Raw genomic sequence first — 13,198 nt, 5'->3', positions numbered from 1 at the left:
GCCAATATCGGTAGGTATTGACTTACCAAAAGAGGTGTTTATTATATTATTATAATATAGATTAACATGCATTCAAATTCCATTAACATATTCCATTCGAACATAGACATGGTCGTCACAAAATAATTTTCGAGTTGGTTACCATCATAACGAGTATGTATGATGTTTATTTTTATTTGTTACTAGTATACATTAATAGCATTTGTTAATTGCTTGTTTTATTACTTTGTGACAAACCATGTCTTATAATAAAAGATTAAATCACGATAAATAGTAAAGGAGGCGTCACAATCCACTACGACGATACACATGCCTCTCATCGAATTTAATTTTTATCATGACAATCTTTGGAAACACTATTCATCATTTCCATATTGATACATATTGTATAACTCGATTAGCAACAACAACAACAGCATTATATTAACTTTAGTGTTCATATTATTATCTTAACAATTAACAAAGACAGAACATTATTTGAACGTCAAAATATTTAAAATAATCTACATAAATAACAAAGTGTTTGATAGGTAACTAAACTCTTCGTACACTGTTTTATAATACAAAACTAACAAAACCGCGACACTTCATTTATAATAATGCATTATAATAGTAATAATTATCTAATTGCGCTTTTTATAGACACTTATGTATATTACACGTACGCCGTGGTTGTATGCTAAGAGATTCGTGTCAAATTCTAGCTACGGGTGCAGTTTATCTAAGCATACCTATCGTATTGTATAGAGGTATGACACTCTGTCAAGGCCCCGTACCGATTAACACAAATCATCCTAAAATCGACAAGTAACATTACGTTCTACTGCAAAATGAAATAATAACCACCAAAACAATATTACAACCCAACGCCAGTTTTCATAACCCTATTTTCAGGAATGCCTTAACATAATGAGTTGTTCTTACATTATACGTATAGCTATTTTCGTTGTAAAATCTACAATAACAAGTGGGCTGGTAGTTATTACTGTTCTGTAATAATATTGTAACACGTAACGTAAATATTTCTTACAATGATTACTGAATATTAAATTCCAGCGCATTTATGCGCATATATTTCAACTACACATATTATAATTATCTACTTTGATCCGAATTAGCTAAAGAATAGTTCACTATGAAGTAGCTTAAATGTAAATTTCGCTAAAGAGATATGAAAGCACAATGCACTTGATGCGATGAATAACACCAACGTCCCTGATATGACAACAATCAGACTTAGCTCACGCAAGGTTCACATTTGAAAACTAGATAAACTAGAAGTAACAAAGAAAAAGAAAATCACATGATTATAAAGTGATCAAAGGTGTACAGGCAAAACTACAATCATACAAATGAGGTTCTCAATGACAGTAAAACCATCATAGCAAATAAGATTTGCAGTAAAAAACTTATTGAAGAGCATACAGTATTAACAAGACGTTCTTAAAGCTATGAGATACAACTAGTAATAAGATATAAAATGTGAATCAATTCTTGCATATAACAATATTGTCTTAAATAGCATTGCTCACATCCCAATTGCTAACAATTTTGGTTTAATAGGACCACAAAATTTCAAAGTTCTTGTAAAGTTATTAAAAAACTCTTATGTTGTCATTTAAACAGACATTTTGTTATCAAATTCAAAACATGTTAATGCCAAAATGGACAGCAACACGCTTCCATTAGAAATTGAGACAATACACAATGTTAGCTTACGATCATTCACCCTACTTATTGCCACCAAGTTTATTCACCCTTCAAATAACATTAATCTAAAGAAACAAGTGACGTTGAAAGTTAGTCGAAGTACCTATCGGTCGTGTTCTCCTAAGGACGTGTAGCGAGTGTAGAAGGGACACCGAGACAGTGAAAAAACACTACACGCGGCGCGCGCGCCGGTATCGAACGGGATCGATCACAATGCAGCTCAGTTGATTCGTATTTTCATATTTATAATAAACTTATTGTAAAAAATCTATAGTTATTTTACATTAAAACTATGCTTACTCTTGTTTCTCACGCGGTTTGCGCAACGGACACTCGGTTCGAAGGGTGGTCCCTACAAAACAGGTGTAACTCGGAATGCCATCTGAGAGTATTATGATTATGTGTCTCCTATCCTGTATTTGATGTCTCGACTTTCTATTGCGATATTTTCATTACATTATTCTTTTCTGTTGTAAAATTATTTTAAACAAATTAACACTAATATTATTTTGTAGCAAATAAGAGACGCGCATGGTGATTTACAAAAGATTCATTGAGTTTACTAATTTACCATTATTTTAACTGTCTTTTAAAATCGTATTTACACACACATCAGGCATGGCAATTTGGGTAGTCTTCAGCCTTGCTAGCTTTAGTTTCTTTTTCAATCCAACTGCGTCAGTTCATGGTTTTAAATACATATTGCTGAATGAATTGTTTGCGGAAATGTGTTTTTGTTTTATAGATAACACGTGTAAATATGACTTGTTAACTTCTGTAAATTCCTTAAAGTGGAAGACGTAATGCGGCACCAACCTAATGGTGAATATAGCTCTACTATTATAAGAGCCGTACGATTTTTCAGAATCTAAGAAAAAAATATACGGTTCAATGTTTGTGTTGATGAGGATGTGCGCGTCTCTGTAAAGTTACAGTTGTTTTACATGTCGCCGAAGATTCCGGCGAATGTTTTCCGTAAGTTCTTCATGGTATCCTCTGCGTCTTCGGTGAGGGCTGCGCTGAGGGAGCCCTGCCGCGCGAAGCCCCCGCGGCCGGCGGCGGAGCCCGAGGGCGCCGCGCTAGGCTGGGCAGAGCTGCTGGCTGTGCTTGGCGCTGCCGATGCCGAGGACACGGTTGACGACTGGGAAGCTGGCGAAACACCTGTTATATTAGATGGGAATTATCTCCTAGGGGTATACGACATCAAAAGCTAGAATGGTCACTTGCATGAGAGAAGCGCCCTTGCGGGTGTTTGTGGAAATCTTTGGGGAAGGCCTTTGTGCCAGCAGTTCAAGTCTTTTGGTTGAAAAGGGTTGTAAATGTCTACCAATTGCCATGTCAACATACTTTACCTAGGTACATCGTCATGTGGGTTCTGTTTGACCCAAAAATTGCCTTGGAGAGAATTAAATTTTACTTTTGTACCTACAACATGCTTTGAAGTATGTAAATACATAAATAAAAGAGACAACCTCGTGACAGACAGACATGACCTTAATAATAGAGTTCTTGTCATCTCCTGATGGTAACCTACCACAAACTACTACTACTACAAATTATACGGCTACTTTAACGTTGTCATTCAGGCGTCACAAATGTTTGTAACTTACCCTGCGAGTCACGCCGCGTCAGAGGCGGTGGCGGCGGCTGCGACGGCTCAGCCGGGATGGGAGGCAGTGGCCGGTCGATGCTGGTGGCAGCTGCGAGCGGCGCGGGCGGTGGCACACTGGGCGGGCCCGACCCTGGCAGCGGCATGGTGCGCTCCTCGGGCGACGTTGCTGCGGAACTGCCGGATACTGATGTTCGGGATGCCGTCTTTGTTATCCCTGGCCGGCATACAGCCTGGAAGTACAATTTTTTTTATGAGTTCAAGAACAAAAGTAATCAAAAGGAAGGAATTTTCACTATATTAACACAACCTCTCAACCAAATTATTTTCTGCCTTCCTTTAAAATTTCCAAATAAAGACTTAAGATGAGATGCTTGAAGATGCTTAGTAGACCTTTACTCTGGATCTGGCCGGAATCGAAAGAATAATAAGAATAAATCATACTTAAATTGACCTGCATACGCTGGAGCACCAGCTTAGCAAGATGGCGGTGGACTTTCCCCTGCGAACTGTGGCCCATGAACGAGGTGGTGGAGTCGTTGAGCTCGAAGATGTTCTCGTGCCCGTCCTTGCCTACATCTAACTCTAACGCGCATTACGTCATGAGACATCTAGCAGTAGACTTTGAATTCAATATTAATATACCTGCATGCGCTGCAGCACCAGCTCTGCAAGATGGCGGCGGTCCTCCTCCTGCGAGTCGCCCATGAACGAGGTGGCGGAGTCGTTCAGCTCGATGATGTGCTCGCGCCCGTCCTTGCCCACCACCAGCTCCAGTGCGCACACTTCCAGACCTCCGAAGATTTCGCTCACCTGAAAAATTCAGAGATTGTGGAGATGCAGAGTTTACATTTATAAGTATAACATCGGACAATTTGGAAACTGAAGATGGTTAAGCACTGTTGGAAGTTTATGGACTAAAATTTATCAACCCAAATAGCGAGGGATAAGGTTTATACCGGTCAATACTTTTATAGGTCTATTCTGACATCAATCTGCAACCAATACGGCTCTTTTTTAACAAACAATTCCTCCGCAAGAGATTAAATCTTTGAATGTTTTACCTCGTCTATCCACATCTTATATCGGTCGTTCATGCCGATAGCTTCCAACATGGCTGATCCTTGGTTAGTCTTCCAGTTTCCAGAAATAGACTTGCGCCTGAAACAAAAATTTCATTAAAAAAGATCACGTTAAGGCTCGTTAATTAGATCAAACGCTAAACATTGAAGTTATTACAAAACGCCTGCGGAGTTATTAAATTTAGTCTCGGGCGAGTATAAACTTTAATGTTCTTAGTAGGCGTAATGTATTTGAAATTAAAATATTAAATGTTTACATACGAGTACAAAACAATTAAAAATAATTGCCGCACTTTTGTTACGTGTTCTTTATTTTGTTACTTTCGTGTCTCTCAAAATTTAGTTACTTATCCCAGTTGAGTGATGTCGCTTTGTCCATATAAAACACTAGATACTTACATAAATGCCTTATAGTTGGTTCCAATTTTCTGTATGTGGATGTCGTATTTGGCATCGATGTACGGTTCCACGGTGCAGTACGTTCCCAGCATGGCCACTACGCCAGCGATATCCTGAAATGAAAATGGTTACTTTTACGTATGTAAAATTTTCACCAACCAAAAGGAAACTAAACGTCATTTATGATATAAATAAGTAGTCAAAGAGATAGGCAGGTCCAATCAATCTTGTAGTTTAAAGCACCAAATATTTCCTCTGCTTACAATTTACCAAGATAGAATACCCACGTATCTAATAGGACAGCCATAGCTTCTGTTTTATCTCACAGATGTCGATACCAAGTAGTTGTTAGCAAAGTTTGTTTTTGTTGGATCGTCGAGGGGCTAACATGAACATAGATAAAGGTCATAGCACACTTATCAACCCGGAAACGGATTGCAACCGTATGAACGGTAAGTAGCGGTCAGTATTCTTTGTATGAAACTCCGTACTCCACACACTTTGCGCAGCTCCGTCACGTAAACGCCTATAGTATGACCGGTTAAATGAGACCTCGCCTGCGGAACGCGGGGGCACAGGGGCGGGACGAGAACGGGGACCGTGCGGGGTGCGGGCGGGGATGATATAAAAGAGATAAAATTTCACTAGATAGTTCTCAAGATATGTGACGTCACAGTGAAGTGGTTAACGGTAAACAGGCGGTGATAAATTTTGTAAAATAAATTATTTTCTAATAAAGAAAATAAATTATTTTTAATAAAGAAAATAATTTATTTTAAAATAAAGAAAATAATTTATTTTAAAATAAAGAAAATAATTTATTTTATAAAATTTTAATGTAACAATTCATGTCGTATTTCATGCAAAATTTATTGTGTGCAAGATGTATCCAAATTATTAATCAATCACTTATGTCCATATCAATATCACTAGAACTTGATTCTTCACTTTCAAAGCAGCCATCATCCGAATTATCTGAATCATCGTGCACATTAATAATAAAATCAACAACGTCATCTAGAACTCCGTCGTGTTCGCAGTATTCATCCTCTACAATGCTCCCACTTTTCTGCGGAATATTCAGCAAATAAATTTTCCAACATATTTTTTTCTGGTCCAAATTGGAGTCGATACTTTTTTCTGCTAGCTGTCTTTTTATATCACCCCAGACCAACCCAATTGGGTTCAGGTCTGGGTGGTAAGGAGGCAAACGCAACACTTCATGGCCCTTTGCTTTCAATAACTCATCAATTTTATACAGGGTGTTAGGTAAATGGGTATATGAGCCGACACTAACCCATGTTAACATGGTCATATAAATGGTATGGTGAAGTCAGAAAATTGATATCTTCATTTTAATTATTTTAATTTTCATACAAATCGGATTTTATAAATTTTTTGTTGTATGAAAATTAAAAAAATTAAAATGATGAAATTAAATTTCTTCGGTGATTTAAATTTTTCGTTGTTTTTTAATAATTTTCCTTGTTGTACAATTCTGGGTACAGTCTTTTCCGATAGTCCAGTAACGTTTGCTACGGTTTTGTTTAATGGTATATCTTGTTGATATTCATCAGAATTTGGATCCAGTTTTTTTTTTCTAAAATATTCATAAACGTTAAAAGCTATTTGCTTGCACTGACTATTAATTTTGTCCGAAAATCTTTCGACTCATCTTAAAAATGTAATCTCATGTATAGCCCTCACAAAGCGTCCGTAACAAAAAACACAAGCGATCGCTAGCCGCATCGCCAGCGAAATGAATTTTGACAAGAATGCGCCTGCCGCCCGCACCCCGTACGGTCCCCGTTTTCGTCACGCCCCTGTGTCCCCGCGTTCCGCAGGCGAGGACTCATTTAACCGGCCTACCTATAGCCTCGCGGTTGACAGCGCGGCGAAAGGCAAAGCGATGTTGATCCCTTTCCGGGTTGATAAGTGTGCCTGTCAATGATCGAATCAGAAATGAGGAGATCCGTAGGAGAACCAGAGTGACTGACATAGCCCGCAGAATCGCTAAAATCAAGTGGCATTGGGCGGGGCACATAGCTCGAAGAGCTGATGGCCGCTGGGGCAGGAAAGTTCTTGAGTGGCGACCACGAGCTGGAAGACGTAGCGTGGGCAGGCCTCCCGCTAGGTGGACCGACGATCTGGTGAAAGTCGCGGGTGGTACCTGGATGCAAGCGGCGCAGGACCGGTCTTTGTGGAAATCCTTGGGGGAGGCCTTTGTCCAGCAGTGGACGTCTTTCGGCTGAAACGAACGAACGAACGAAGTGTGCCTGTACCTTTATGCGGTAAAGTCCGATATGAACCAGATTCGCTTATTAATGTTGTAATGGTTTACCTGGAAGTCGGCCAGGGAGTCCACTTTCACCTTGGCCACGCCGCTGTGCGCGTGCCCTATCTTGATCACCACGGGGAACTTGGGAGCTGTTACCTGCAACAATGACACTTGTGTTAATATTGGAAGCCATAGCTTTATGTCTATATTGGTCATCTTAGGCATGATGTCATGCCACGAACAGTCCACTTACACCACTTTTATTTAATACAGGAGGAATTGAAACACAGGTTTAACTTAGTTCAGACTAAGAAAGGCTGACTTAAGTATACTGTTGTTTAAAAAGTTAAAACGCTCATTTGTGAATAAACAATAAAGCTGAGTTGCACCACCTAACTTTAACCGTAACTATAACGATAACCGGTGTTTTTGTTTTTACATGGTGCAACTCAACCTAACTCTACTACGAGTAAAAAGTTATGGTAAAGTGAACATACTCGTAGGTACTTTGAAAGACAATCATTGAACAACGTTTGTTTGTTCGTAAATTATGCTGGTATAATTTGTATCTTGCCATTGCTATTTTATTTCCGATTACAGTATAATTAAATAATTACAAAGGTATTTAAGACGTTTGAATGTAAAGTAAGATTATATCGTGTGCATTCCAACTAACAGAGCTCTATGTTTCTCTAACCAACGTGCCCGTAGTTAATATTTAGAGGTAATTTGTTAGCATAGCGTTGTCTGAAGGCAAACGTAAGTGTGAAACAGGGATGTTATGGATATGAAGTTTCGGTTATGGATACGGTTACGGATATTAGAAAAATATTATACCGGTTTTGGTTATGGTTACGGATAGTAAAACATTTCGGATTATCCGAAAGTTTCGGATAACTTCGGTTATGGATATTAGAATTTTAAAAAGGTAAAATTCTAATAGCAAGATGCTGCGCGACCTACATAGCCACTTTACGAGTATGTACTATGACGGTACCTATGATAAAGGTAAAACAGGCGGGGATAACAGAATGGTGCCAGGGGATGCCAGACAAGTAACAAAAATTGAAAATATTAAGATTTAGACTCCGCCTTTTTCCGAAACTTTTGAATCGGTTTCGGTTGCGGTTACGGATATTTTTTATTTCGGATATCCGATAGTTTCGGTTACGGTTACGGATATCCATAACATCCCTGGTGTGAAACAAAGGTCTATTTATATGGGGAGCTTCGCCACATGTGTAATCACAGGTTTCTGTTAGCAAATCGCATAGGTATGAGCTGTGAACTCATCGCCTTTAGTTAATTTTATGGCAGCGATAACTATCTTAATTGCCTTAATACACGAATAGACCTTTGTGATATCATGTTTATGTTTTTATTATGCCATGTTAACTTTTACTTATAATTAACGCCGTAATTTTAGAGAGGAAGTTGGATATTTTTTTAAAACGAGTACGCACGCTGCTAAGGGTTTAGACCTAAGAGCAGAGTTATTTAGCTGTGTAGTTTCTAAAAAACTTAGTTCTAATCCTGAAACGATATAGTACAATCAGCTTAATAGAACAGTTACTTTATTAAACCAATAACCATATCAAACTACGGATAATATTCTTATTGATTTTCTTACTTCTATGGGAAAGCTATATTTTGATAGCTCATAAAAAGTGTATCAATTAATTGGTCATAACAACTACCCAACCTATATGTTAGTAGAGTCTTTTACAAACCAACATACACGTCATAGTCGCATGCAGAATATAGATCATGACTCGGCGAAAAGTACATAATTATGTCAATAAAATCTACATATAACGAAGACTGCCTGTAGGTGTGCACGGAAAGCTATTTTCAAAGGTTAACCCGTAGGCACTTACTATATTTCATATCTACCTACAATTGAATGAGTTTCATAGATTTATCGACTATACAAAGGTTCACATTTAGACATTGATTGTTTACTGAAGCAGTGCCAATTTCTTCTAACCTTTCCAAGGACTGCATGTGGAAATAGCCGTTAGAATGTTATGATGACTAATTCATTTCGTCAATCAATAAATAGAACTAAATAATATACATAAGTATATAATATCATATAACTGAGCTGCTTATACATACAATATGTGTAACTGTTGAAAATGTTAAATAAGTCCATTTTTTACTAGAAATTACATAGTTTCCAAAACAAGAAGCTAAATTCCATAATTATGTTGAGCACCTAATAAAATAAATGAACTAAAAAGTATAAAAGTATTGTTGTAATTAGCCGTACCTAGTAAAATTAAATACCAAGTACCTAGTGACAAAATAATTTGCAGTCGTAAATGTATTGACTGAATTTTAAAGGTTTCAGGGCAAATATAATGTTGCAAAATGTCGGTTAGAAACAGATTTTCATAAAAGTCCATAAGTATTCGTACAAAAATACCTATTGGCAAGAAAAACGTACTGCCTTAACCCTTTTAAGGATTGGTTCGTGAGGTACGGACCCTTGGGATAGCCTTAAATGTCCTTTTATCCTGACCTTTTGGGTAAATTGTAGATATAACAGAATGAGATCTGTCTAACATAAACATTATCAAGAAAAATTACATTTTAGTTTCTTCATTTTCGATAAAATGACAATGTTTGCCTTTATCGGCAGACTTTGTTAAATGTAGGTGAAAACACATTTTTACATCTTTGTTTCAAATATCTCTTAATCAAAACACAATAAGTATCTACAGGTCCTTACTGGAGCTACGCGACGGAATTGCAGGACAGTGATAGTGACGGAACTGAGTTACACACATTCGGTCGTTTATAATTGTGAACCCACCTATTAAACCTAAGAACCTATTGTCTATCTTTTCTTTATTTTGTTCCCTCTCCTCTACAAGGGGTGTGACAATCTCTTAATCAAAACACAATAAGTATCTACAGGTTTCCTTACGATTACTTTATTAGTTGTTAGGAAGTGAAACATCTTATTACCTTTCTATACTACGAATATGTAGGAAGATAGATACCTAACGAATGAATAATGGTATCATAATAGGCAAACAATATTTTCCAGTATGCTTAATAAACGTATCATAAAATAGTTTCGTAGAATTTCATCAGCTCTAACATAGTGGGAATTTCCTTGGAGAAAGCCAACGCAGGGCTAGTCAGAAAATTACTCATTTGCATCATAAATATGCAAACGGAGTACACTACCATAAGCGACACGTTTAATTAAGGTTTCTTGTTATTTATTATATACAGAGCCATTGGGCTTACTTTCCTATGTTACGAGTATCAGTCATTTCCATCCCAACTAATATTATAAATGCGAAAGTAACTCTGTCTGTCTGTCTGTCTGTCTGTTCTGTCTGTCTGTTACGCTTTCCCGCTTAAACCTCGCAACCGATTTTGATGAAATTTGGCATAGAGATAGTTTGAGTCCCGGGAAAGAACATAGGATAGTTTTTATCCCGGTTTTTGAAACAGGGACGCGCGCGATAAAGTTTTTCTGTGACAGACAAAAATCCACGCGGGCGAAGCCGCGGGCGGAAAGCTATATTATATAAAAGAAAATAGTTCTCGGGCTTTGAATACCAAATTACAACATTTGACTCGCTCTGTTCATTATAAGTAAAACGGATTAGTCAAACTTGTGAGTTCATCAAATTAGAAATGTCTGTTTCGTCATAATAGGCGCGTGTCAATCTCGTGTGACGTCACTAAGCACTCGAGCCCGTTGGAGTGGCGCAGGCGCAGCGGGGGCGGCGCCGTGGGCGGCTCCATCAAGCGCCCTTTGCAAACAAGGAGAATTCCCGCGCGCGATGTGTCATCCAAACATCAAGAAATATCTTTTTTAGGCCTCAAATAAAATTGCTATTTATGGCCATCGCTGGTGACGTATTGAAATCGGCCAGTAACAGTTGTGTCATTACAATCGTATTTCCGTTCGCACTGTGCGTTATTCAGAAACGCATTGTACATAAATGGCAATAAGATGACTAACGTAACAGGTTGTTTTCACGACTCGAGCGCAAACGTATGCGCAGGCGCCGGGGCACTTAACCTGCAACATTTGCACTATAACTAGATGTTATCTGCTGATCAATCGGCGCGATACCGTCGTGGCGACTATGGAAGCATTCAATTCAAATATCAGAACTGTTGACAATAGCTCTTAATGATTATAAACAGGCGTGAAATAATATCTTTCAAGACTCGATGGTGTATTTATTGTGGGCAAAGGACACGACAATCGTCGTTTATCACTTTAATTGCCGCCTTTGTAGTTGGACGTTATCTATCCTGGCGCGATAATGAATCAGTGCGCGGCTTTGTGGCTATGTCTGCGGTATTAAATTACCTACTTGGTTACCTAACGTACGGAAAGTACTACTGGTTAGGTAGTCCCGACCAGTATTGTAATAGAGTGACTCCTAGAGAGTTAGGAAGTGATATCTTTAAGGATATTGTCAAAAATGGCTTCCAAGAATAACCGCTAAAGCTATACATGTGACTCTACCTACCACCGCTTAGACAAATAGCACCGATTTCAGCAAAGCGCATAAAAGGCTTAAGCAAGCAAGAAAGATGACGATGCAACGATATGGAACAAACAAACCATAAAACAATTTGTAGTTTACATTGTGATTAATATTGCACGTTTAATAGCAATTTAAGTGACTCAAAGCCAAGGTTTAAAGGAAACAATTACGGAATATGTTATCAAGTAATTAATGTAAACCATTTGCTTCATAAAGACTACCTATTGAGTACAATTAAAATACAACTATTCAATTTAACAGTGAATATAAAATGACTAGTAAATTAGAGTGTAGCTGACTAGTCGTGCTCAAGTCTAGGTTGTTATGAAAATTAACATTTACAGAGATTAGATTATCAATTGATTACTTAATAATCATAAGTGCTACGACAAATAATATTAGCAAGCGATCCAGATTCTAGAGCATTAATTTATACATATGAAGATAAAATAGCGATATTTTTTAATTACTTAATATTAATGTTTTTCCTAAAGTACTTAAAACGGATTAGTTTTCTTTAGTGAAAGAGTCACATGATAAAGGCTTCATGGGCCAAAGAGTCTCTACATCTTTTGAGATCCAATGTACAGAACGACTGCTGTATTGGTGATATTTGGAATCTACGATAGGTACTTGTATTTTAAGGAGCAAATTATTTAATCTTCTTTCTCACAACTTTAGAGAGACACTTACAAGCGTACAAATAAAATTAAATCCAATGAACTTATTGATCTCTACATTAAACAATTATGAATAAGTTAGTGTTGATTGATTGAACTGTAATGACGGCTACATTAATCAATGCTGAATAATAAAGTTATTAGTAGTTATTCCTTTAGGCTTTCGTAATAATCGATAGTTATTTTGAACAACAGTTTAAATGTTAAACCATATTAATGGATTAATGCGTGTCGAACACGCACTGTTTTGTACATTTCTGTTGCTATTGACCCGGCTCAAGGTAATCGGTTAGTGTTGTGACAGTTTATTTATCGATAGTATCGCAACCTTGGCAACTGTTTTAATGCCACTTAAAATTATATTTGTATACTTACTTTAACTTAAATATTGTACTTTATTATTAAGGTTGTAATTATTAACATTACAAACGATTAGGTATTTTGTACTTTTATTCTTTAACTGTACTTCAACAAAGGCACATTTTTCGTAAAATCACAATACATACAACTATAAAAAAAACTTGCTACGATAAGAAAGAAAGTAATTTATTTCGTTCCAAACTAACGGAAAATGATTCATTAGTTAGTGTTAGATCACCATAAAAATAACACAGTATCGACATTATGCAACACTACTTACTTACAAACTTATTATTATCTAGTGTGCTCATCGACATTACGTAGACATTTAGCACCTCCGTGCAGTTTACACTTTTGCAGTCGTAAAGCGTGTTAATAAGTTATCAGCTGGCGCCAGCTTTGGATTTAATTAAACCAACCGCTAATTATATTAAGTACCTGAATCAGCCTAAACTACGTAATGTTTTCATGCTTACATAAGCACTAGGTTTTGCTCTAGACTGTTATCAAAAACATTATTAGATAAATAGGATATGCACTTGTAAATAACTATC

At 37.2% G+C, this 13,198-nt stretch overlaps 1 protein-coding gene across 1 annotated transcript in view; it reads right to left on the bottom strand.

Annotated features, from left to right (window-relative positions):
- Positions 1-13,198, bottom strand: part of Syn (synapsin) — a 71,876-nt gene continuing 58,678 nt past the window's right edge. Inside the window, exons 9-14 of the mRNA XM_028318483.1 lie at positions 7,142-7,234; positions 4,801-4,913; positions 4,384-4,480; positions 3,965-4,132; positions 3,321-3,552; positions 1-2,871 (exon numbers count right to left, since the gene is read on the bottom strand). Coding sequence (XP_028174284.1) covers positions 2,651-2,871; positions 3,321-3,552; positions 3,965-4,132; positions 4,384-4,480; positions 4,801-4,913; positions 7,142-7,234 — 924 coding nt within the window. The 3' untranslated portion in view covers positions 1-2,650. The remainder of the gene's footprint in view (positions 2,872-3,320; positions 3,553-3,964; positions 4,133-4,383; positions 4,481-4,800; positions 4,914-7,141; positions 7,235-13,198) is intronic.

Source organism: Ostrinia furnacalis, unplaced genomic scaffold, assembly GCF_004193835.3.
Source record: "Ostrinia furnacalis isolate ACB-3 unplaced genomic scaffold, ASM419383v2 OfSCF6912, whole genome shotgun sequence".
Classification (NCBI taxonomy): Eukaryota; Metazoa; Arthropoda; class Insecta; order Lepidoptera; family Crambidae; genus Ostrinia; species Ostrinia furnacalis.
Note: the sequence above shows the minus strand (reverse complement) of the source record. Positions and strands in the feature narration are given on the sequence as shown.